Raw genomic sequence first — 26,428 nt, 5'->3', positions numbered from 1 at the left:
GGAGCAGTTAATAATTTCCCTTGTTTGAGCCTTGCTGGGCCATTAGTTCTGTGTGTACGTGGTTAGGTATGATAGAATCATAGGGTGAAATCCTGGCTCCATTGAAGTCAATGGCAGAACTCCCATTGACTGCAGTGGGGCCAGGATTTAACCCCTTGAAACCAGAGAGGGGAAAATCCTCTGGAGGTGCCAGCCTCCTCCATCACTGCAGGTTTGCCCCCAACCATGTATTTTCCAGTGCTCTGCTCAGTCTGGCTTGGCTCTTACACATGTGTCCGTTGTGAGTTCAATCCTTGAGGGGGCCACTTAGGGAGCTGGAGCAAAATCAGTACTTGGTCCTGCTAGTGAAGGCAGGGGGCTGGACTCGATGACCTTTCAAGGTCCCTTCCAGTTCTAGGAGATAGGATATCTCCATTATTATTATTATTATTATTATTTTGTCATGTTCTGTTCCCACACGACACATGCTGCTGTGCTTCAAGCCCCACGTGCCGGCCTTGTTTCTAGAGCTGCACGGGACCCTTCCTCAGCTCTGTGTGATAGCATGCAGGGAAGTTCTGGTTTCTAATCCCCAATAATGAGGGATTAAAGCTATTGAATCTTTTATGAATAAAATTAATCCTTCCTGGATTAAGGGGCCACTTGCGCTCCTGTTTTAACTTGTTCAGTTTGGGAATCTATAACCCAAGTACAATAGGAGGCGGAACCAAAATGCCAGTCTGGATTTTCCCAGCTCACTCCCTATGCCATCAGGAGATTGAAAGGGAGAATTTACAGCAGCACTGGGCGATCTTTCTCCCACCTCAGTCCCTGGACGGTCAGCCCCTGTGCTGCAGTTTGATTGCCCAAGTTGTCATCCTGTTAAATCTGGTGTGTTAAACTCACCAACGTGGCTTCCCCTTTTCAGAGTCAGACAGAACTTTCCCTAGCAAACGGCTGTCTGTTCCTGCCCCGAAGTTTCCTTAGTGCCCACCCTGAGCAGAGGGGTGGGAACAGATGGCTGCCTTTAGGGAGAAATGAAAGGTGGTCTCTAGAGCTTGGATTCTGGGGCCTGTGTCAACTCTGAATGTTGGCACCGGAGGGTTTTCATAGCGCCACTGCAGCTTTTGTTTGTATCATGTGTCTGCGCCACTCCTGACTTGCTTTGTGCTTTCCATTCTGATTAGCTCTGTAGGGACAACAGTAGCTTCCCTTTCCTCCTCGAGGACTTGATTGTGTTTTTTTTCTTGGTCTCTTTGGGTCAGATTCTGCTTTCATTTACACTGGTGTAAATTCAGAATGACTCCATTAAGGTCAGTGGAATCTGTCTGGATTTACAAAGGGGTGGCCAGGAGCAGAACATGCCCTCTTGATTTCAGTGGGAGTCGCTTGTATCTGTGGCAGGAGAAATGGTTCCCTGGTATTTATGGTATTGTAGCTTTGACATTAAGGCTATCTGCCTGTCCTCATCTCCTGCCAGCGCCTTGTCTCTCCTTAGATTGCTGTTGTTTGTTAATGGAAGTCTGCAAAACAAAAACCCTTCCCTCATGGGCTTGGACTATCAAACTAGATTCACCACAGAACCCACCAGCAGCCTCATCCTTTTCCTGCCACTGCAGAATAATTCCTTCCAGCACACAATAATAAATAGCCATTTTCCAACCTGCTCCTCCCTTCGATCATTTCCCTGCACCAGGTTTCCAGAGCTTTGTAAATACAAACTGATCATGGCCTTCCCAGTGCAGGTCCTTTACAGAAAGATCTACTACTAACCATTGCCATGTCTGTTAAGAGGGACCCTCCTGCAGCATCTCCTCTCCTCACATAACTCCAAAGCACCTTGTCTGTAAAGGTAGCTTTCAGATTAGTATTGTGGCTTGAACTGTCTTGCCCTGATAAATGGACCCTGATCATGGTGTCCCTGGAGTTAAAAGCTATATCTACACAGCAACTAGACACCCATGGCTGGCCTGCTCAGGCTGTGGGGATGTTTCATTGCTTTGTAGACTTCCAGGACTAGGCTGGAGCCCAGGCTCTAGGACCCTGTGGAGAGGGGGGGTCCCAGAGCTCAGGCAGTCTACACCACAATGAAGCAGCCTGAGTCAGCTAGCGTGGGCCAGCCCTGGGTTTTGATTTGCTGTGTAGACATACAAAGCCCCAAACTTCCTTGTACAGATGAGGTCTCCAGTGGATTTGACGTGACCTTTCTGATAGGGTTACCATACGTCCGGATTTTCCCGGACATGTCCGGCTTTTGGGGGCTCAAATCCCCGTCCGGGGGGAAATCCCCAAAAGCCGGGCATGTCCGGGAAAATCGGGAGGGCTCGGTGGTGCTCGGCCGGGCCGGCGGTGCGGGGCCGGTGCGGGGCCGGGGGCATGGTGCTGGGCCGGGAACCAGGGGCGCAGTGCCGGGCCGGGGTCCGGGCCGGGAGCCGGGCCCGCGGGGAGCCGGGGAGCCGGGCCAGCGGGGAGCCGGTCAGCCGGGCCGGCGGGGAGCCGGGCCCGCGGGGAGCCGGTCAGCCGGGGAGCCGAGCCCGCGGGGAGCCAGGGAGCCGGGCCCGCGGGGCGGGAAGCCGGGGGGTGCGCCGGGCCGCCGGGGGCCGGCAGTGCTGGGCGGGCCGGGGGTGGTCGGCCGGGGGCTGGGGCCGGCACCCCAGGGCCCGAGCCGACCCAGGCTGGAAATGCTGGGGGGCCAGCCTGGGCCGCGCCTCCCCCCACACCCCCCTTACCTGCTTCAGGCTTCCCGCGAATCAAATGTTCGCGGGAAGCAGGGGAGGGGGCGGAGACTTTGGGGAGGGGGAGGGGGTGTGGGCGGGGCTGGGGGCAGGGCCGGGGGCCGTGGAGTGTCCTCCATTTGGAGACACAGAATATGGTAACCCTAGTTTCTGAAAGTGAAAGCAATTGTTGCTCTCTCCCATTGCAAATCACAGAGTCCTTGCAAATAATGTCTTGGTTAAAATTGGCATGTCTTGGCCTCCTCTTGATGTGGTGAGGTTGGGGCGGGGGCGACAGGTAGCATTTGTCCTGTTTTCTTGCTAATCGGAAAAGGAACGACAGAGTTTCAGCAAAATGCGAAGGGCCCGGGAAGCAACAGAAACCCACAGCTGCACATGCAAATCGGTGTGCGACAGCAGTGTAGCTGCATTCTCCTGGGCACATCCGCTGCTCCCTGCTTTGACAATGTGGCTGTACAGGTTTGAGCCGCCTCTCGCATATACATCTGTGTCAATCAAGAGTAGCACCGCTGCCGTCAGTGCAGCTACAGGAGAGTAAAAGCAGTGGAAGTGAGAGGGGAATCAGGTGGGTAAACAGTACCATTTCTAAGCTCTGTCAACCCAATACTAAAATGGGATGTAAACTGGCTTTCAAGCTGACGCTGGCTGCCTCAGTGGCAGTGTCGCCTTCAGGAAGGCTGTTCCTGCCAGCATCAGAGTCAGAAATGGTATCTGAAATGGAACATTCAATGTATGTGTTCTGGGCCAAATTCAGGCCTGGTGTAAACAGTTGCAACCCTGCTGAAGTCTGTGGAGTTGCACCTGCCTACACCAGGGATGTCTGCGCTGGGCAGAGAGGTGTTAGAATGCTGAACATTAAACCCAACGCTGCAGGTGGGTGTGAGCCTGGGATCTCGGGGGCACCATTCTGCTGGGAAACGGGGTTGCTCATGGGGGCAGCAAGGCACAAGAAGGGTTGGAGTCCTTAAATGTCTCCAGGTGTGGTGAGGAGCTGTCCCCAGCCCCAGCTTCGAAGCTGTCTTACAGGAGGTTCCTTCTAGGACGGGGCTAACATGGTTTGAAAGCTCAGTCTAGACAGGGGCCGTTGTAACACATACTCATAGCCGAACAAGTAGTGTTAGGGTTTAACTCCTGCCTTTTGGTTTCTCGGGGTGTGTGTGGTGGTTTTCCATTAGCAGTGAATGCAAGTGCCCTGCTGTCAGGTTTCCAGGGACCGTTCATTACTCCCTGGGCAGCGGGTGTCACCCCAGCCTGACTTCCCTCTCTCTCCCCACACAGGTTGGCTGTAAGGCCCTGGTGTTCCCCACTCAGTTTAAATCCCAGAGATACTATGAGATCCTGAAGCAAACTTGTCCTGAGCTAGAGAAATCCAGTCCAGGGGGAATAAAGAGCAAGAGGTGAGTGAGAAACGCCAGAGATCCTCTTGTGGTCCCCCAGGGCTGTGCCCTGCACTGGGCCCTCACGCTTGCAGGGTGACAAACCTACTACTGAACCTGGTGGATGATCCCAGGGGAAAAGAGGTCCCAAGCAAATATCTCTGTGTAGGCTTTTATACGCTGTGGCACCCATCACCCTGTTATCTGAGCACCAAATAGACCGCAGATCACTGGCTGATAACAACTGGGACCCGCACCCTGTTCCAGTTAGGAATCAGCCATTATCCTTACCCAGCAAACAGAGGAGATCTCACTTAGACCGACCTGGACTGGAGCTGAGTGCCCTGTGTTACACACAGCTCCTCCCACGTAACCTGCGTTCCAAAGAGGAGAAAGGAAGAAGAGTCTAGTATGGCATTATCCCATGTGAGCTGCCTTAATCAGCTCCTGCTTCCTGTGTCCAGGTGATACAGGGGCCCTTGGGCCCATCCCAGGAGTTAACCCCTAGCAGCACACAAGCACCAAGGCAGTCTGTCCTCCTGACTCTGCTGTTGCTGACAGTATTTTTCTTTGTCTCAGGCTGCCAGACCTATCAGTTGTAATCACCTTAGACTCCAAGCTGCCTGGTGCGTTCCAGATGAGCGAGGTGATGCAGGCTGGGGACAGCAGCCATATGAAGCAGTTACGAGAGGTCCAACAGACTCTGTCCTGCAACGAGCCCATCAACATCCAGTTCACTTCTGTAGGTACCGCACGCTGCTCTGCCTTGCACCGGACACCAGATCCGGCGACCCCTGTGGCCAGTGCTAAGCAGGCTACTCCCTTTGACACCTGGTCACTTGGGGTGGATACTGTCCCATCTTCCCTGGCCCTTTCAGAATAGGATTTAGGAGGTCATCTAGGATTTTCCCCTTTTCTCCACCACTCCCATGGCTTGCCCCTTCCCAGGAGCTGACAGCAGGGATGAGATGGGGGGGCCTGTGTGCCATGGAGCTCTGATCCCAGCAGCAGTTGGTCTGTGTCATATCATTTGTGGGGCTGTCGGATCAGAGGCTGCCGTGTCTGGAGGGAGACTAGAGGACAAGAGCAGAGCAGAAAGCTGCGGGGTGGGGAGGGGAGGGATCACCACAGAGAATCTGTGCACCTGCCCCTCTGAAAGGACGGTCGTACCAGAGGATCTCGAAACGCTCTCTGTCTTTCAGGGCACGACTGGAAGCCCCAAAGGGGCCACCCTCTCTCATAGAAACATTGTGAATAATGCAAACCTGATTGGGCTGAGGCTGGGAATTGATCAGCAGGTGAGTCTCCTCAGTCGGCGGGGGATGGGCTGTGCTCCAGCCGTAGTGGGACTGAGCATGTGGAGAAGGCGGATGACTCCCCAGCAAGATGTAGCAAAAGACCCCCCAAGTTGTGGGTGAGGGGAGCTGAGAGTGCTGTTATGAGGAGCCCTAAGGACGGCGTATGAAGCAATGTTGTGCTGCCCTGGTGCCAGCAGAGGGCACTCCCACAAGGCTGGGTTTGAGGCACAATGACAATTCAGGCAGTTCCTTCCCCCTGCTATCCAGCCCCCATATCTCATATTCATACCCTAGAGGTGTAAGTGGTTCAGGGAGAACCCTGGGTAGGCCCATGTACTCCAGGCATCAGAATGGTTCAGAGAGACCAGAAGGGCTATCTCCTCATTGCTGGCTTGATCCTAGGAATCCCGGACTGCCCTCCCCGTACCCCTCTACCACTGCCTGGGCTCCGTTGGAGGCAGTATGGTGATGGCTGTGCATGGCTCCCCCGCTATCTTCTCGTCCTTGAGCTTCGAGGGGAAAGCTGCGCTGGAAGCCGTGGCTCAAGAGAAGTGAGGCTCACGGGCCCTTGAATGTCACCTGGAGGGGTCACTTAGTTCAGCTCTGCTGGCAGGCAGCTCCTGCCCCTGGCCTCTGGCCTCCCCACTGTGGCAGAGGCATAGTCTCTTGTTTGTCGGAGTCCTGGCCCTGTCATGCCCAGGAACTTGTGAAATGCCCCACTGCCCATCCCAAGTTGCCCTGGTCACTGCTGATTCTTGGCTGGAAGGCATGGCCTCTCCTTGTTTGGGTTAGTGACTGGGGTGTGTCTATACATAACCAGCCGCCTACTCCCTCCACCATCCCCTCCACCCCAGCGCTGGCTGCATTTCCAAGGTGCTGTCTGGGTGTAGTCTGGAAAGCAAAGGTGCTGCTGCTGCATGATAAATCCATTATTCCCAGGCCTGCCCGGCAGGCCCAAAGGCCTGACCCAGGCACGGTGGGGAGCGGGGTACATAGGCTTTACTGCCACAGGCTCTGATTCTGCTGCTTGGCTTTTTCTCTCCCGTCCCTTCAAGATGCTCCCTTTTACACGGCACTCCGACCATGTTCATAGACATGCTCTCCCAGCCCGACTTCGACAGCTATGACCTCTCGTCTCTCCGGGGAGGTAAGTACAGCAGGACCCACGGTAACTGGCCTCCCCTGGGTCTCCTCGAGGAAGCCAGCTGGACAGGCAGATTCTCATGGGCTAGGCTGTGCAAGCAAATCACTAGTGAGGAAGAAAAATTTGTGTTGCAAGCTCTTTCCATCGACCTGTTAATTTGATGGGGTGCTTTCCTACTTGACGATCTTCTGCTCATGATTTCCATGTTTCTAGCACCCTTCTCCTCTCTTCAGAGCAATGGCCTAATGACTTGAAGATTTAGGGGGAAGTTATCCAGCTGTTGTGTCTTATGGAAGCAGAGAGGGGATGGGGTATGCTGGAAGGATTGTACTTGCTGGACTTCCATACCTCCATCCACCAACATGTGGCAGCAGCCATCTGGTGTACTGTACTTTGTACACGTTCCCCAGGGTGCAGTGGGCAATGCTGCAATGGGAGTGTGAATTTCCTACATGTAAAATTCCCTGCTTGTTTAGAATTGCAACCTGTGTTTTTAGGTAGCTGATGTGCAGCTCGTTTGTATTGGAATTTTCCTCTCCCTCCCAAAGCATCAATAATAGAAATGTCCTATAGCAACAGCTGAAGCAAGGAGTGGTGTAGAGTTTGTGGGCAGCGTTAGCACGGGGTGAATTAGAAGTACCTGGGTAGCGCATCTGAAACTCCCTGTTATCTGAGGAAGGGGCCTGACCCTGTCAAGTCTGTTGATTACACTGAAAATTGCCATTGTAATGTCTCAGCTTGTGCAATGTCAGTCTGATCCTGAAGGGTGTGTTCTACCCTTCACTGTCCCACCATTGAAATAGGTTCTGTTGACCTTCCCTCTCCCACATGGAGGTGGTCCCTCCAGGTCAGGACAGAGGCATGTTGACAGGGCTGGGGTTGCATGGGGAAGCTCACCCTGCCATGGTGTGTTTGTTCCTTAGCTGAATGAATCTTTTTGCCAGGCTTCAGCCTGGAGTGAATCTGCGCTGTAGAAGTAACTCTCCTAACTAGTAAACGAGGCCAACCCCCCAACCCAGGCTGGGAAATGCACAGCTCTTGTTGCCAAGTTGGGGCTCTGCTTTGGGAATAATTAGTACCCATAGCTAGGGAAATGGTAAAGCATGTAGACAGGACCTAGTGCCTCCCAAAGGTTTTGTCAGCCGTTAGATCTAACTGTACCGACCCCTTTCGGTGGGATTTCGTGGGGAAGGAGAGTCTCCAATGTAGTCCTCTTGCCTTCTCTCTTCCAGGAGTCATTGCAGGGTCCCCTGTGCCCCCTGAGATCATGAAGAAGATTATGACCAAGATGAATATGCGGGATATTGTGGTGAGTCGCTTTCCATGCTTGGGCCTGGGCTGCCTGGGTTGTCCCCCTGCCCCACCGTCCATTGGGAACCGGGAACCTGAGCATGTGTACAGAGCGACGGAACTGGAGGGTCCCTGAATGAATGTGTCCATGTGTGATGGGCTGCAGAGGCCTCATGCCTTCCGGTCTTCCAAGGGGGTCCAGGGTAGAGTAACTGGGCTGGGGATCAGAGGCCCAACCCATCTTGGGAGGGACACAGGAAACTACAAGGACAGCTACGGTGAGAAGGGAGAGCATTGCACCCAGCGTGGCCACATTGGGTCGTACCCCAGGCTGGGACATGTCTCTGTTTATTTTCTGGTTGCAGCAACCAATTCTCTTTCCCGTATTGCACGTGCTGTCTCTGAATCCTCAAGTATAAACACTGAGGAAGACACCTGGCTGACTCAGAACGGTGTTGTGTTTTGCTGCTGAATCAGCTCATTCCCTTCACCAGCACGGATGGCGCTCACATGTTCAATCTCCTGCATGATTCGCGCACACACCCTGCACCTGAGCGTGTGGAGGGTCAGATCCAGCACCATGCGCACTGCAGCCCTTCTTACGTATTCTCACACACACACAGTGCCTAGGGTTACCATCATTTAATTTAAAAAAAGGAGGACACTCCATGGGGCCCCGCCCCTGCCCCTTCCCCAAAGTCCCCACCCCAACTCTGCCCCCTCCCCTGAACGCTCCGCCCCCTGCTCCTCCCCCTCCCCTGCTTCCCGCAAATCAAAAGTTCGCAGGAAGCCTGAAACAGGGAGGCAGCAGGTAAGCTGGGGCTGGGGCGCTTTCACTAAGCATGCATGTGTACCCTCATTCCTGTGCGTCCAGCCTGGTCCCATCTGTCATTCAGTGGGTCCCCTGGGCTTTAGCTGATGCATTTTGCAGTATGTTTAGCATAGTGGAGCACTGTCTCTTTCTGTGTAGTCGGCCCCAGATCCCACCCTCGTTATCTTTTTGAAAAACAGATCTGCGAATACTTGAAGGTGAGCGAGTGTGCACAGCCTGGTTGTTTTGCTTTAAAGGAAGTAACAAGCTGCCTGTGAAGGCCAAGGAAACAAACCGATGTGGTGGGTTAACCACATGGGACTAGGCGTCAGATTTCTGCTCTTATTGCTGGCAGCTTCAGAACGTGCCAGCACCAAGAGTTTTGTAGGCCCTGCTGTATGCTCTGGAACGGAGCAGCATGAAGGGAGTGTGGGACAACTGCTCTGGAATGGGGCCATGTCTCAAGGGAGCTCTGCGGCTTTGCTTCTTGTGTGAAGCTGTTAGGGCTGAGTTTAAAACATCAGGGGACAAACTCAGCTGGGGCCTAACTCCATGAACTTCAATGGGGTGGCAGCCATTTACTTTACAGCAGCCCTATATTTGGCCTTCCCAAGATGTTCCCCACCATTATTACAAGGTGGGCAATACTTGGAACGTGTGAGTTACTTCTTCCTGCACAGTGGTAGGGCTAATAATAAAACCCTTTTCTTCAAAACAACTTTGTTCTGAACCTGCAAGCAGGATAAGGGGGGGCTAGGGTCTGGATTGAGCTGTGTAGCTGGACTCACACCCAGTTTGCAGCATGAGTCACCAGGCCTCAGGCAGAAACTTGGAAACCTGCTGAATTCATCTTTGCAGCGAGAGCTTTATACAGAAGATGTACATAAGAAAATATACAATTTGTTTTCTATATAAGAGTAAGAGGAGTTTTCATCCTCCTCAGAGTCATTTACACTCAGTTACAGAGGAATAAATATATATATATTTATATATATTTATATAAATCTTTAGATAAAAAAATGCAGTTAAGTTGAAATTGTGGTATTGTAAAATCCATGACGATAAACCACAGTCATCTTGTTCTCCCACTAGGCTTTCTGGGTTAGGGGCAGGGAGAGGAGGAGGAGGAGGACTGGAGAGCAAGATCGCTCCCCAGATATAGGCGATATGGTGCAAACCTCTCCCCTGCATGTGTAGGTACTTTGTGAGACCACCTTCCTGCGAGGTGAGAAGATAATCCAATCTCCAAGCTATTTCAGTGTTGAGGTTCCCCAACACTAGCAGACCTCAGCCTGACCTAGAGAGATCACTCCCTGCCGGACTGTAAGGGAAACTCACTCTCCAGGTCCACTGAACCCTGGACTTTGCTTCACCTGTGGTCCTCTGCCCTGACCTGCAGGGATCACCTCCTCAGGTAGTAGGAGGTTTCTGTCTGCGTGAGTTGAGATGGGATGGCTTTCCTGCTGGAGCAATCGGGAGCTGGGGGAGGGAGGAACCCTTATGGCTTTCTATTCACTTGCATCCCACTGGAAGGAGAAGGATGGAAACAAACACCAGGGAACATTTAGATTGCCTCTGGGAAGATGACTGTGTTTTACTGGCAGGATCTAGGTTAGCTTGTCTTAGCATTGTCATGCATAGTTTAGTTTAAAAAAAATGCCTCTTTTAAAATACATAGACGTTGGAAAAGATTGAAAAGTTGGATTCCATCCTGCAGTCAGCAGATAGGCGAGGATTGTGAGGAGGCTGGAGGTGATCAGATACATCAGAAATGTCTCTTGACAGATGGTAGAAGCTTACGGGTGGACTTGGATGGAGTCAGTAGTTTTCTGATTGGTTGAAGCAGCCAGTCACCTGGACAAGCCATACCAGGGCCTGTTAGGGTTGGGGAGGGAGAAAAGAAATCTACGTTTAAAGGTTTTTCAAGCAGAACCAGGGACTTGAGGCTTTTTCATGGTCTCATGAATGGCATACACAACTGTGAGTCAGGAGACACCTGATCTCCTTTTCAGAGGTGCCAAAAAATCCCAGTTTCCACTGAACACCAGGCTGATGGGTTCTGTAATCTTGACTCTTCCACTATTTTGCTGTGCGACTCTTAAGTAACTTACCTAAAATTTTAAACTTGGCTGCCTGAACACAGACACCTGAGGCCTAGATTTTCAAAAGCAACAAGTGATTTTGGGTGCCCAGGCTGAGACACTGCAAAGACACCTGATTCTCAGAGCACCTTCCCTCTGAAAATCAGACCCCCTTAAAATGTTTCAAGTTGGACACCTAAAAGGCACAAGTCATTCATAGAGATTACACCTTAAATCAGCATATATGGGCATCTCAATAAGTGACTTGCCTCTCAGAGGTGCTGAGCACCCACAACTCTCAGTGCAAGCAGGGGAAGTTGAAGGTATTTGACACTTGTAAAGATCAGGTCACTTACTTAGGTGCCTTAGAATGGATCTACGTGCCTAGTTTGAAGGTATTTAGTTTTCACATCTGTACAACAGGGATAAATTCTCCGACTCATGAGTTGTGAGAATCAGTTCACTGATGTTCAGAAATCGCTTTTCTAGAGCACCCTCCATGTGAGGATCTCAAGGCAAAGTATTATCATCGTTGTCATTGTTTTGTTATTCCTCCCTCCTAGAGGAGGGCTGTGGAATGGGGGTTTGGCTTTCTCCTCTTCCTGCCCGAGAAGGGAGAGTCTCCTACATACACTAAATTAAGCACTGTGGTTTAGAAAAGTAAAGTTTCCACGTCCAGTGCGGAAGTCTACCAGCCCTGCCTGGAATGGCTGGTATTTCCATCTGTAATCAATAACACCTGCCAGCCATCCAGGAGAAATAGCATCACTCTGGGAAGGGGTAGAAGAGCTGGTATCTCCTCTGGCACTCAGGGCGTACAACTTTGTTTTCGCCATCTCTTTATCCATGGATGAAAAAAACAAAGGCTCCTTAAGCACTTATCTGTATTGTATATGGTGGGGAAACTGCATTATCGAGGGGATCCTCAATCTGATGACCTGTTGGAGATCTGACAGAACTAAAATGTCCTCAGAATTTCTAAATATTACAGTTGACAATTTTCTGCCTCAAAAAGGGTTGCATCCAACCGGGGTGAGTTCTATATTCGACCTCGTCTTGACAGACGAAGAGGACTTGATCATGTAACTAAAAATTAATGGTAGCTTAGGCACAAATGATTATGATTTGTTATATGCACATAGAATAAAGTCCAAACCCGTATACTTGGTTCTTCAAAAGGACCAGTTTCATAAAACAATTATGAGCCAAATCAGCTGAGAGAGAGAATTTGAACAGAAAAATGTGAATGATGATTAGGAATTGTTTGAGACCATTTTACAAGATACCCCAAAAGCCACATTCAATAAAGAAGTCTACACTGGTTAAAAAACTAGCCTGGCTTAGAGGGGAAATGAAAGCAGCTATAAAATAATTCTGTACACCCAAGCCAAATGGAAGAAAACTGAAGTTGATAGTTATGAATATAAATTAAAAGATAGGAATTGTAGAAAATTGATAAGGCAAGCAAAAGGACGGAAGGCAAACTCTATGACCAGCAGAGTTAAGGAATTTAAGTATATTAGGAGCAAAAGAATCCTAGCAGAGAGATTGGCCTGTTACTAAATGGAAATGATAAATTGTCGGTGATAATGCAGAAAAGACAGAAGTGTTCAACAAATATTCGTTCCACATTTGGGGAAAAGCTAGATGATATAGATGATGAAACAATTTCCATTCCAACAGTAATTTGGGAGAATGTTAAAAAGCAGCTACTAAAACTAGACATTTTGGAATCAGCTGGTCCAGATAACTTTCATCCAAGAGTTCTCAGACAGCTGGTTGTGGTGCTCTCTAGACCATGTATGTTGATTAACAGTAAGTCTTGGAACACAGGGGAAGTTCCAGAGGATTGGAAGAAAACTAAAGTTGTGCCAATATTTAAAAAGGGTAAACGGAATGACCTGGGTAATTCTAGGCCCGTTAGTTTGACATCAATCCAAAGCAAAGTAATGGAATGGCAGTATGGGACTTGATCAATAAAGAATTAAAGGAGGGTAATTAATGCCAATCAATGGAATTATGGATTTATGGAAAATAGATCCCATCAAACTAACTTGATACCTTTTTTGAGATCACAAGTTTGGTTGATAGAAGTCATGGTATTGATGTAATAGACTTAAAACTTTTGTAAGGCATGTGAATTGGTGTACCGCATGAAATTTGATTAAAAAAACCCTAGAAGGATACAAAATTAATATGGCACACAATAGATTAAAAACTGGCCAAATAATAGATCTCAAAATGTAAGTATAAATGGGGAAATAATTTTCAAGTGGGTGTGTTTGTAGTGGGATTCTGCAGGGATCAGTTCTTGGCCCTATGCTAACGTTTTTATCAATGAGCTGGAAGAAAACGTCATCAGCAATAATTTTATGTTTGCGGATGATTGCACACAGATTGGGGGAGTGGTAAATAATGAAGGACAGGTCACTGATACAGAGCACTCTGCATTGGTTGGTAAGCGGGGTGAAAGCAAACAATACGTGTTTTAACATGGCCAAACATAAGGTCATACATCTAGGAACAAAGAATGTAGGCCACACTTACAGGATGGGGGACTCTATCCTGGGGAGCAGTGTCTCTGAAAAGAACTTGGGGGTCATGGTGGATAATCAGCTGAACATGTGATGCTGTAGCCAAAAGCTAGTGTGATGCTGTAGCCGAAAGAGCTACAGTGATCTTTGTATGTATAAAAGGAATATGGAGTGGGAGTAAGGAGGTTATAGTAAGTCTGTGGCTATGTCTACACTACCACGGTAAATCGATCTACACTACGCAACTCCAGTGGTTATGAACGATCTCCATTCCTGAGGTATTCGTAACTCTAAGGTTCTACTGTAGCGACAGACTAAGGCATGTATTCTGTTTATCTTACCAGAGGGAAGATTAAGGGGTGACTTGATCTGTCTGTAAGTACCTACATGGGGGACAAAACTTTGGCAGTAAAGGGCTCTTCAATCTAGCTCACAAAGATACAACAAGAACAGGAGTACTTGTGGCACCTTCGAGACTAACGAATTTATTTGAGCATAAGCTTTCGTGCTCAAATAAATTGGTTAGTCTCTAAGGTGCCACAAATACTCCTGTTCTTTTCGTGGATACAGACTAACACGGCTGCTACTCTGAAAGATACAACAAGATCCTATGGCTGGAAGTTGAAGCTTGTCAAATTCAGACTAGAAATGAGGCCCAATTTGTTAACAATGTTGGTAATTAACCATTGGAACATGGTTGTGGGAGATTCTCCATCACTGGAAATGTTTTAAATCAAGGTTGGATGTTTTTCTAAAAGATTTTCTCTAGTTCCATCAGGAATTAGCCCAGGAGAGTTCTCTGGCCTGTTATACAGCAGGTCAGACTAGATGATTAAAATGATCCCATCTGGCTTTATGACCTATACATTTAGGTCAGGGCAGGTAAATGGATTAACTGTTTTGGAAGCGATCCTTAGTCTCAGTGAAGTCCATGGTAAAACTCCCGTTGACTTCAGCGGGACCAGGACTTGGCTTCAGTCTGTGTGAGACGGAAGGAGAACGAAGAACAACAGGGTGTGGTTGTGAAAAGTTTCTTACCTGTTTAATGGCGGTTTCCTTTCCTGGGCCTCCTGGTGGGGAGTTTGCAGCTGCGGAGCGCGGCGGTGTCTCTTATCTGCTGCCCTCGGTACTGAGATGGTGAAGCACAAACCGCATCTGGGCGGGAGCGGCTGGACTCCAACCACCTGGGGAAGGGCAAACAGAAAACCCCTAAACTTCAGAAGAGGACAGATGACTGTTCACCTGGGCAGAGTTGCCAGGGGAGACCGGAAACTGCATTACTGACCAAGTGTCAGGTTATTAGTATCAGAGGGGTAGCCGTGTTAGTCTGAATCTGTAAAAAGCAACAGAGGGTCCTGTGGCACCTTTGAGACTAACAGAAGTACTGGGAGCATAAGCTTTCGTGGGTAAGAACCTCACTTCTTCAGACTTGCATCTGAAGAAGTGAGGTTCTTACCCACGAAAGCTTATGCTCCCAGTACTTCTGTTAGTCTCAAAGGTGCCACAGGACCCTCTGTTGCTTTTGTCAGGTTATTGTCGCCTCTTCCTCCTTACCATGCACAACTAACTGGGTCCTTCCCCCGTGCCTGGTCAGTGGGGCCCCCTGGCACAACTAACGGGGACCTTCCCCTGTGCCTGGTCAGTGAGGCCCCCTGGCACAACTAACGGGGACCTTCCCCTGTGCCTGGTCAGTGGGCACCAGATTGGGTAGGAGAGAGGCAGAAGTGAGTGTCTCTTACTTGCGCAGAGCTGCTAGCTGACAGGAGCAGAGCCAAGGGTTGTTGGACAGGGTGAGGTTCTCCAGGCTGCTGAACGGGAAGTTCCCAGGTAGCTGGTTAAGTCTGTTGTTCTCGATGTGAACAGTCTTCAGTGTGGTCACTCCAGCAAATGCTTTATCTGAAAACTAAAGCACAAGGGAAGATGTTGATTGCTGTGCCTCGGGCAAGTGTGGGATGTTCTCCGTTCCCTTCTTTTCCAGGCCGCCTGTGTTCATGGCTCTTAGTGACAGCAGTGGGGCTGGAGAGAGTGGGAGAGGGTAAGGAACAAGGAATCTCCTCCATGGCCCCCGGTTGGAGGGATTCAGGAGGCAGAAGCATGGAAGGTGTTTTCCTTCTTGAGTGATGAATTTTAGTTCCTCCCACCTCAGGGTGGCTACAGCCCAAGCCCCTCCCCATTTGCTCCTTGCCTTCCCCAGGCGCCTCCATATAGCCCAAAGAAAAGCTGAGGTCTGGCCAGTCCCATTTGTTTCTAAAACATGCTCCTCCTCTCTAAACGAGCCGAGACAGTTCCTGGGTACAAACCTTTCCAGGGCCTGTTGCATTCCCGCTCATGGAACTGTTGCTGGAGGGAGTGTTTGTGGAGTCTGAAGGGCCTGTAGGCTTTGGCAGAGCCCTGTGGACTCTGAGTGGAAAGTTACACTTGGCTTCAGAGCACTGTAGATGCAGCAGGGCAGGCGTCCAGTGCTTTGGTCTCCTCACCTCTCTCTCTCTCCCTCCCCTCCCTGATGGGTTGTTTGCAAGTCTGTGTGTTCATGGCCTATGGGCAGGCTTTAAAATATAGCCCCCATCACGCACCTGAGAATAAAATGCTGGAGAGATAAAACTGGCAATTGTGCACCTCCTGTTAGCCGTCTCCTCTTCTCCCCACCTCAATCCTACTTAGTTTGGAAGAATTTGTGTAAAATGCAAACCCATCTGCACAAACTTCCCTGGAGCCCATTAGTTACAGAGGAAACTGTTGACTGCATGGATGCTTCTCTTAGCAACAACAAACCTGTTTTCTTCCCACTTTCCGGTTCTTTTCAGAACCCTGAGGAGGGGAGAAAACAGATTTGTTATCTCCATGGGTCCACCAGAAAGCCTTGTGTCAAATACCGAGCTGTGTATTTTCATGTCTCACTGATCACTCCCCAGACACGTTCCCTCAGCGTGAGTCCCAGCTCCTGCAGCTATGCCATCTCGGGCTGCAGACCTGTGAGATCTCACAAGCCAAGCAGTGTCGGGTTGGATTAGTGCTTGTATACGAGACCTCCAAGTCCTGCAGCAAGTAGTGTTGGGAAGTCAGCAGGAGACAGTCCCCTATGGTTCAGCACTGAATAAATCCCAGCGGGTTCTGCTATGCTGCTGCCAGTGCTGTCTCTCTGATGAGATGTGAAACCAAGGTCCTGACCACTTCTGGTGCTTTGTGCAGCAGGGGTGTTTGACGCCAGTGTCCTGGCCAAATTCCAGTTTGGGTAATTCTGTTCTGACCACCTAAATTCCCCCTGCGGTTTCAATCTAATACGACATTCTATTTCACTTCCTGTTCCAATTGTTTGTGTGCTGTTAAACAGCTGCTGTGCTTTATCCCCGAGCTTCAAGCACTTTGGGGTCCTCCAAGATGAAGGTTATTATGTAGATGCAAGATGTTTATTCTTCATATTTTTGTGGCATGTAGCTAATATGGTCCTGAGCCCCGTTAGAAATGGCTATCGTAATATCTTTGGTTAAAGCTTCCGAGAAGAGTCCGGTCTCTTGGTTTCCTTGCGTGAGAGAGGATTTTCCAATACTAGAGTTGCAAAATTGTTTAAGATCTTCTTTTCTGGTGTGACAATGGTTATGTTAATTACAACAGTGACAGGGATTCTCATCTGGAACAGTTTCGCACATCTGAGTGGCTAATGGCTATAGAATTGTGAAACCACACAGAAGAATTCAACCCTATCAGAGAAGAGGAGCTGAGAATGGTATTTGGGGGGGAGGGGTGTGGCTGCAACCCAGATATTATCACCATTGCATACTTTAAATACCGCCATCAGATGGCCATTGTGTCTAGGGAGACTCACATACATACATATGGATCACATGGATACAAGGCTTCTGGCAAGTATGAGGCGAAAACTAATTTGGGTGCGTCTAGGCTGCAATCAGAGGTGTGGCTGCAGCCCGTGTAGACATACCCAAGCTAGCTTTGATCTAGCTAGCTCAAAAACCAATAGCAATCAAGCCATAGCAGTGTGGGCTAGCTGCTCAAATCATTACCCAGGGTCCCAGGTGGGCTCCTACAGCATGTGTTGCTACGGCTTCCCTGCTACTGTTATTCAAGTTAGCTAGATCAAAGCTAGCTCGGGTGTGTCTACACATGGGTGCAGTCGCTCCTCTGACTGCAGTGTAGACATACCTTTAGAGTGAAAAAATGAAAACCCTGGAGCAATCATGGCGGACCGTGTTCATAGAGAAATAGGAATGATCATCTGGTGGCACGCCTCTCTCGGTTGTACTAATCAAATGGTCCAGACTTTGTTATGAGGGCACTTGGCTGCAGGAAGTGCCATATTTCATATGAGACCTCAAATAAAGTTCCTGTCTATTACTGACCACTAGTAGGTCATTAAAGAGTCCAGAGCACTTTTTTGCAAAGCTAGGAGTGTTAACCCTCGTGTCTTGGCTAATTTGTATAATTCTGCTCAGCCTAGCTAAACTCCTGCAATTTAGGTTGGATCTGGTATACTTTTCCACTTTTTTGCATACAAAGGAAGTGGCGTGTGCACTGTTGAAGAGCTGCTGTGTTCTACCCCAGAAGGGACTGCATTGGTGGATGAAACGGTTCCTCTGTGTAGCTTGTCTACCAGTAACATGTGGTTGGATCCCTCCAATCTGAAAGAAGCTACAGGAGATGTGAGATGATCTCAGAGGTAGTTTTTTATATTGGAATGTTGTTAAAATGATGTCAAAAAGTATGAAAGATGGCGAACAGTCAGTGTGCAGAATTATACCGAGACAACCATATTAAAACAGCAGTGCAGCACGAGATAATATACATAACAAAGAACTACCATCGATCCATTGAGCAAGTTCACCACTGGTGAGAATGAACATAACTCTACGGACTTCAGGCAACGCACGCACGTAAGTCAGCAGTGACTAAACCCTTCATCTCTAGCTAGCAACCTATTGATCAAACAGATGAAAGAACTGACTCCACATCTGTTTGTTGTCAAATTCCATTCTTATGCCCAAAATACTGTTCTCCAGATTAACAAGGTCACTGCATAGCTAGACTGAATTCATAGACTTCCAGTTTGTTCAGCTAATCCTTGACGGTATAAAGAGCACTTGCATCTGTAGAGCATCCCAACATCTTGGACTAGTTAAATCTCATCTTGTCTCTGGTGTCTCCCCATCTAGTATGACATGTAACCTGTATCTTTTGATTGAGGCCATGAGACCAGATAGAATCTGAGTTGATGCCCCCAGTAGTGACATGGCAGCATCACTGAAGGATGACATGCTCGTCATCTATGGAGTCCTTCCATAGATGTGTCAGCAGATAATTTCCAGGTGAATGAGCTTGAATACACCAATCCTTATGGGGACTGTAATCTCGAGCTGAGATATTGCCGAAGGGACGCTGTGCTGCTATCGATACTGTCATTCTCAACCTGGATAAATTCCAGCTTCCTAGCCTGGCATTCTGGGATGCTGTATTGCCTTTGAAACGTGGATGTGCTCTAACTCCCACCACCATTTGGCAGCTCTCTGCTGCTGTTGGGTTGTGTCCTTCTGAACGCAGATGCTCTGCACACCCCAGCACAGTATGATGCTGGCTCTGTGTTGCTACAAGGCACTCATCGTTTTTACTGGGATGTTCTCCATCCCTCTGCACCACATGATGGGGTACTACCTTGCTGTGAGGTGCTATCCTATTTCCCTGGATATGCTCCATCCCTGTGCTTCTTGGCATGGCATCCTGAGATGCTGTGAGCTGCTCTTTCATCATCCTGTTGCATCCCAACAAAGCACTGTGGGACGCTGCTGCTTTGAGGTGCTGTCCTTCCTGTGCTGGGTGTGTTCCTTTACTCGCACCCCTGCCTGGTATTCCAGGGGTCCTGTTGCAAGTAGCTCCCCAGCGTGATGCTCCTACCCGTGGGCCTGACTTTTTCCATGAGAAGAAGAGGGGTATTTTGCTGGGTTACCTGAATGTCCCTCCTGCTCTCTGGGTAGAAACAGGGCTTCTTTGTAAAAGGCTGCAAGAGTTTCTCTTGAGAGCTCATCAATAGACAAACCTTTCTTTATAGAGTGTAAAGTTGGAAGTTAAAAAAAAAGGGGGGGGTAGAAGATGGACATGTGTGCGCTGGGTCCCTGTCTGCACTGCACTAGGAAGAAACTGCTGCTATTCATAATGCCTCTGGAGGAATCTCCCCACACACACACTTCGAACTGACAGCAGGTATCCAGGCTGCAGGTCAGGAGACAGGGCAGTTAAGTTCTACCAGTCCGCTGTGCCCTGCCCGTTTGCGCCCGGAGCAGCCCCTTGCCTCTCCTTTACCCCACCCCACCTCCTAAGGCTGGGAGCTCTTCACTCATTTATTTTAGAGCCCCAGAATACATTTCCCATTGGAGCGGAGCAACCAACTGCTGGAGCTGGACCCCACCACCCTTCCTATGGGCGCATGAGCCCAGGAGAGCTTAGCGTCCCATAGCACAAGAGGAGGGGGTCCTCTCGTTTTTATTCATCACCTGGATGTTCAAAGATTCAGGTGCCTTTTTTTATTGCTAGTGAACCCTTCACCCTTCTGCCGAAACTGTGACCCTGATTCTCCTTTTCCCTCACACCCGCGCGGATCAGGACAGAAGCGTGACAGCACTGTAAGTGAGAAGAGAACCAGGCCCTACGTTTTGATTTGAAAGGGGAGGGAGGGTGGAGAGGAGCCTACCTTTTCCAGGCCCATGTTGTCCAGACTGAGTGTCTCCATGTAGCGCCCGAAGGACTGGAAGGCATAGTCAGGAATAACCTTCATGGGGTTGTGAGAAAGCTTCAGGTCCTCCACTACCCTCAGCTTGCTCATGGCAGCCACTGGGTAAGTGCTTAGCTGGTTCTTATCCAAATGGAAGACAGCGAGGTTTTCCACGTCGTCCAGGGCCCCGGGCTGGACAGAGGAGAGGGAGTTGTCAGAGAGGTAGAGCCAGCGCAGGTCCTTAGCACCGCTGAAGGCCCCCGATCTCAGCTCTCGGATCTTGTTGCTGCCCAGCTGCAGGATGAAGAGGTTAATGAGCGGGGAGAGGAGCCCCTTGGGCAGGTCCGAGATCTTGTTGTGGTCCATGTATAGGTAAGTGAGCTCCGACAGGTCGTCGAAGGCGCCCATCTTGATGACGCTGATATCGTTATTGGACAGGTAAAGGTAGACGAGCTGCTTCAGCCCCCGGAAGGCGCCGCTGGAGATCTCCTTGATCTGGGAATGCTGGAGGTGGAGGGACACAAGCCCTTTCATCTCCCTGAAGGCGTTGGTCGGCAGGACGGGGAAGTTGTTCCTCTGCAGGTTGAGGAGCCGTGTTTGCTCGGACACCTTGGGGATCTTCCTCAGCCCGACGTTGTCGCAGATGACGTGCTGGAGCTCTCCCCCGTGGCAGTGGCAGTTCGAGGGGCATGCCTGGAGGATGGGGAGGAGGCACACCAGCAAGCTGAGGAGGCTGAGGAAGAAGGCTGACCGGTCCATGGCCAGCACTGGGGTCCGTGCGGGAGGGAAGAGCAGCAGCAGTGGCAGGAGGAGGAGGGAGACGAGCGAGTGAGAGTCTGCAGCAAACTGAACACAGCCCTATTTATAATGCTGTTATTAAAAAACGAAATCCCTTCCCACAAACCGCAGGCAGCAGCCAGACTCTGACTTGGAAGCGACTGACTTCGAGAGCTCAGTGTGACTTTAACCCCTTTGGGCTTCTTCAAACCTCCACTGCTCTGCTGCAGACACCAGGCTGGAGCCGTTTTCCCCACGGGACAGGGAAGTAGATGGGCAGAGAAAACAGTGCGCACATCTGCCTTGTGGGGGGATCTCTTCGCTCCCCGATAAAACCCTCGGTGACTCAGAGGTGGAGAACCAAGTCCAGGGATAGGAGTGCACAATGCCATTGACAGGAACACAGAACCTGTCCCCCTTCAGTGCCAGGCGAACTGGTACAGAGCCCACCTCTCCTGTACTGATGTTTTCCAAGTGTTTATTGGTGACATTTTAACATGGGTGGAATCTTGAACTATTTTCAGAGGCTTTAAAGACAGGGCAGCACCTTTCCCTGTTGTTATATAGGGACAAACCCTGGCATCCTTATTCTGTCCATCTCCCACTTATTTCCTGGGCGAGGATTGAGTGAGATTGGGAGCAGTTGGGGGTAGGTTCAGTGTGTGGACAGCACCGAGTGTATTGTGGGTGCTACTGTAATGCTAATAATGGATGAGGACTTCAGAATGGGTCATGGTCAGAGAAAGATGAGGTGGGGAGAAGCCTAGTTCCTCCTGAGCTAGTCGCAGTCTGACCAGCCTGGGACTGAAGGGGAGCTAGCCCCATGGTGATATGGTAATGGGGAAAGACTCTGTCTGAGTGAGCTGCGGGGGACAGTGGCTGGGGCACTACCACACCCTGCCGTTTGGTGATGGGGCAACGGTTGAAACCTCCATGATGTAGTGGGGGCAGAGACTGGCTGATGCCCCGGTAGGGAGAACTGTAGCCAGAATGGAATAATGGGGTTGTGATCCCGCTGATGTGATACCCTGGGGATCAGTGGCTAAGGTGCAGTGTGGTTTTCAGGTAGCACCTGGGGCTTCTGAGACAGAGGAGGGGGAGAGGGGAGGACATGATGGCTCGGACTTTGGTGAAGGGGCTCATGTCCCATCAGGCTAATGGCATCACAGGAAGTGGGGCTGGGTGCTTTGGTCAGGTTAAGGGGTTACAAAGAATAGCAACAAGGAGGTGAATTAAAGATCCGGAGGGTGCCCCTTGTCCCCTTGGCGGGGAATTAAGGGAGGAAGGTAGGATCTCTAGGTTTCTCTCCCTTTCTGAGTGTGAGAGGGAGAGATCAGGGGAGGAATTGTGGTGTGGAGGTGGTAAATGGAACATTTTGAGCTGGTTTCTAGCCAGTTCCTGGCTGTAGCAAACAACTGAGAGCCGAGCACATAACTGGGAGCTTGTTGAGGCTTCCACCTCTGAAGCTGGCTACAAAGCCCCGACGGAGTGTTTATGGAGGCGAGACAGTCTCAAGAAAGGGAGGAAATCCAAGGGCTGACTTAGGACACAGAGACTGGCTTATTCACAGGGATCTCTGGGTTTTTCCATTGTTGAGATGTGGAATTAGCCATCCCTCCTGAGCATGCTCCAGAGGGTGTTATGCAAACTGGCTGACAGCATTCAAGCCGCTGTTTTGCAGATGTACATTTTAATGAGGCTGTTTACTTTATGTTTTCATTTTGGGGGTGAACTTTGTTTTTCTTGAACCTTAGAGACAGCTAACATTGGCTGAATGGAGATGTAATATAGACAATCTGGTGCAAACCTTGCCATGCAGCTCTTCCAGTACTCCTCAGTCCTGACATGCTGCCATTCAAAGTCTGGATCCTCTTCTCCGTCCTCGGTACGTGAGGAGTTCTCACTGACTTGCCTCCTGAGATGGAACAATAGAGGAACCCTGGGTTTTCGAGCTAGCTGTTCTGTGGTCAAACATCTGTGAAACGGATGCCACAAAACATGTTTGTTTGCGGCCTAATAAGAACTGGAACCAGGGTCTCCAGAACTGAAAGGCGAGTGCATTGACCACTCTGATACCTCGTTTAATGCAGTATTGTTGTAGCCATGGTGGTCCCAGGATATTACAGAGACAAGATGGGTGAGGCAACAGATGTTGGTCCAATAAAAGATATTACCTCACCCACCTTGTCCACCGGATTTAATGTCTCTCTGAGATTGCTGATCAGGGCTCTGGAGCAACTAAAGAAGTGGCACCCCAGAAATTCTTTCCCGGGCTTTCCACTGAGCTGGCCCAGTGCAGGCTGGGAGCTCCATCGTGCTGTGAGAACCCTCATACAGCACGGGAATGATTAGTAAAGCAATTCCAAAAATTTCATATTTCTCTATCTGTGAACAGATTGTGGCTTTCTCAGACTTACTCCAAGTTATTTACTGAAGAATTTCTGTAAATAATACCTGAGCTGTATCTTGTGTGTGAACAGTTCATTGTCAGTAGTTGAAATGCAGCTGTTTTGTTTGGACACCTAGGTCACATGGTATATCTCTGTTCCTTGGTTGGATAAACGTAGCTCTCAGAGTTAGGTTTCCTGTGTAAATAGTTGGCATTATACCTTTCAACATTCACTTTCCCCCACTTCCCCACAAACAATGTTAACTAACAGTTTGGTTTCCATGGACATGCCTGCCAGCAGGGGTCAGACTGAGAATAAAGATTGTGATATTCTTCCAAACTCCACCCATAAAATAAGCTCCTCCCATATGTGTCATCTGTGGGTTGCCAAGTGGTTCAAAGTAAGGGAGTCTTGGGTTTACCCTTTAAAGATAGGGTGGGGTGTTTTACTAGGGTTACCATACGTCCGGATTTTCCCGGACATGTCCGGCTTTTGGGGGCTCAAATCCCCGTCCGGGGGGAAATCCCCAAAAGCCGGGCATGTCCGGGAAAATCGGGAGGCTCGGCCGGGGCCTCTTTGTCCGGGGCCGGGGGCATGGTGCCGAGCCGGGGGGGAGCCGGGCCGGGGTTGGGGGGTGCGCCGGGCCGGGAGCCCGGGTCGGGGAGCCGGGGGGTGCGCCGGGGTCAGGGAGCCCGGGTCGGGGTCGGGGAGCCGGGGGGTGCGCTGGGGAGTGCGCCGGGGTCGGGGAGCCGGGGAGTGCGCCGGGGAGTGCGCCGGGGTCGGGGAGCCGGGGTCGTGGAGCCGGAGCCGGGGAGTGCGCCGGGGTCGGGGAGCCCGGGTCGGGGAGCCGGGGAGTGCGCCGGGGTCGGGGAGCCCGGGTCGGGGAGCCGGGGAGTGCGCCGGGGTCGGGGAGCGGGCCGGGAGCCGGGGTCGGGGAGCCGGGGAGTGCGCCGGGGTCGGGGAGCCGGAGCCGGGGAGTGCGCTGGGGTCGGGGAGCCGGGGAGTGCGCCGGGGTCGGGGAGCCGGGGGGTGCGCCGGGCCTGCGGGGCTGGGAGCCGGGGGGTGGTCGGTCGGGGCCGGCACCCCAGGGCCCGAGCCGACCCAGGCTGGAGCCGCGGGGGGACCAGCCTGGGCCGCGCCTCCTCCCCCCGCCCCCCTTACCTGCTTCAGGCTTCCCGCGAATTAAATGTTCGTGGGAAGCAGGGGAGGGGGCGGAGACTTTCGGAGGGGGCGGAGACTTTCGGAGGGGGCGGGGCTGGGGGCGGGGCCGGGGGCGGGGCCCCGGGGAGTGTCCTCCATTTGGAGGCACAAAATATGGTAACCCTAGTTTTACCCACTTGTGGCCCGTGCTTTTTCCGCTTAGCTCTGGGGCTGCTATTTTTCCTGTGCATTTTTTGGGGGAGACCATGCGTGATGATGCAAAGATGCAAACCTTGCCCCCTTGCCCACCGTGATGATGCAAACGCTGCCCCCACGCTGCTCTCTAAACCCCCCCCCCCGCTTTTGGGTGGCTTTGTTAGACCACTCAGGCTTGTTTCTTTGAAATGTTCTGGCTCCAGCAGCTCTGTGGGCTCCAGTGGGCTCATTGAGTATGACTCCCCCTCAGTGGGGTTTGAGCATATCCCCTGGGTTCTGCTAGGCTCCTGGAGCCTGGTTGCTCCCTAGCTGGGAAGAAATAAAGGGGTGCTACCTCCCAAATGGTGCTATCTGCACCAAAATGAGGCATTGCCCACAGTGAAATCATGCAGCTGTCACCCTCCCTCTCCTTTCTCACACCAGCAATAAAATAGTTAACAGTGGTGACACTTAAATGATCATCACTGGACCTCTGGGTTAACTCCTCCCTGAGATGAATGGGGCAGCTCACACCTTTCGGAACTGTTGCTCCAGTTGCCGCCTTATCCCTGCATCCCTAACATTTTGGAGGGTCTCTTCACACCCACAACAGCTAGAGATGTTTTCAGATGAAAGCTGAGGGTTTATAGAATGAGACAGTAGGCTCAGAGCGGTGCCAGCTCGGCGTATTGGTACGGACTGGCTGCTTTCGAGTTTTTCCTGCCAGTGAGCTTGACCGTTCACGAGGATAGTCATCCAAAGCATCAATAGCCCCATCGCAAACCCCAGTTGAAATGATGCACGTGTTGCGTGACTCTGACCCAGCCCTATACGATGGTGTGAAGGAACAGGAAGAAATTCCAAAATTCGCTGCATGTGCTGATGGGAACCTTTGTCCCCGGATGAAGGCCAGTGGGTATCCATTGGCCAGACATCTGTCTGACACCACTAGGCAAGGAATTAGTTAACTAGGAGAGTGAAAGAGCACGGGCTGAGACGCTAGAGCCAAGAGCGTATATATGCCCCTTGGGCAAAGAGTGCGCATCTCAGGTTCGCCAACTGGAGTCTGATCAGACCTCCAGCTGCTGTTAGATGACCAGGTAGCAGCAGTTGCCAGAATAGAGTTTTTCCATCTCCATCTGGCCAAGAGATTGCAGCTGTTCTTTGGACGCTCGCTCTGCTACCATCATCCAGGCCGTTGTCGCGGTGAGATTAGATTCCCGCAGTGCATGGAGCTGCACCGTCAGTCCTTTCAGAAATGGACACGAGCACGGAGTGCAGCCGCCTGCTTGCTAAGAGGCTCTATCTCATCACGAGCATGACTGCAGTAGCTGTGCTCCCGGCTCTTTCACCCCTCCCTGCACCCCAACCCCCGCCGCACCCCTCCTGCACTCACTTCCAGGGGAGTTTGAGGTGCTGCTTTTGAGCCGCGGGGGGAGGGGGGTGTTCTTCATGTGGGGCCCCTGCTTTGGAATGTGCTCACATCCCTGTCCCAGTGAACCTGAATCTCTGTTGCTCAGTCTAGTGGACACTGCAAAGCGCCGTCTGTTTCCACTGTCTTCTGGGAGGGGGTGATGACAGTGTTTGGGGGGCGGGATGGGGATAGCTGCAAATCCAGTAGGCTATTTATGTGCTTTATATTTTGTAATGTCTCGTGAGAGGCGCCCAGAGCAGGGGTGGAATGCATCGATGGAAATAAATAATTATGGGGTTCAGGCACTGGACTGGGTCTCAGGAGACCCGGGTTTGGTTCCTGGCTCTGCCACAGACTCCCTGTGTGACCTCGGGCAAGACGTTCATTCTCCCTGTGCCTCAGTTCCCCATCTGTACCATTGGGCTAGTCCGTCCTTTCTCCCACCCCGTGGGTGTGTGCACTGCAAACGAAGGCGTGTTCTTAACTCAGGTTAGTTAACTTGGGTTAAAATAGCAGCGAAGACCTGGCAGCTCGCCGTCTAACTCAGGT

The 26,428-nt window shown here is 50.9% G+C and overlaps 2 protein-coding genes across 2 annotated transcripts in view; one reads left to right on the top strand and one right to left on the bottom strand.

The window, feature by feature from the left end:
• Positions 1-26,428, top strand: part of ACSF2 (acyl-CoA synthetase family member 2) — a 52,976-nt gene that overhangs the window by 14,921 nt on the left and 11,627 nt on the right. Inside the window, exons 5-10 of the mRNA XM_054047721.1 lie at positions 3,993-4,111; positions 4,670-4,832; positions 5,293-5,388; positions 5,791-5,939; positions 6,444-6,535; positions 7,765-7,841. Coding sequence (XP_053903696.1) covers positions 3,993-4,111; positions 4,670-4,832; positions 5,293-5,388; positions 5,791-5,939; positions 6,444-6,535; positions 7,765-7,841 — 696 coding nt within the window. The remainder of the gene's footprint in view (positions 1-3,992; positions 4,112-4,669; positions 4,833-5,292; positions 5,389-5,790; positions 5,940-6,443; positions 6,536-7,764; positions 7,842-26,428) is intronic.
• CHAD (chondroadherin) lies at positions 9,503-20,790 on the bottom strand. Its single transcript, XM_054047722.1, has 4 exons — positions 19,943-20,790; positions 14,988-15,151; positions 14,287-14,432; positions 9,503-10,508 (listed from the first exon to the last, which is right to left on the bottom strand). The coding sequence occupies exons 1-3, from the start codon at positions 20,720-20,722 to the stop codon at positions 14,291-14,293; spliced, it is 1,086 nt and encodes a 361-aa protein (XP_053903697.1). The 5' UTR covers positions 20,723-20,790; the 3' UTR covers positions 9,503-10,508; positions 14,287-14,290.

The sequence above is a fragment of the Malaclemys terrapin genome, chromosome 13, assembly GCF_027887155.1.
Source record: "Malaclemys terrapin pileata isolate rMalTer1 chromosome 13, rMalTer1.hap1, whole genome shotgun sequence".
Classification (NCBI taxonomy): Eukaryota; Metazoa; Chordata; order Testudines; family Emydidae; genus Malaclemys; species Malaclemys terrapin.
The sequence above is the reverse complement of the archived record's forward strand: the minus strand, read 5'-3'. Positions and strand labels throughout refer to the sequence as shown.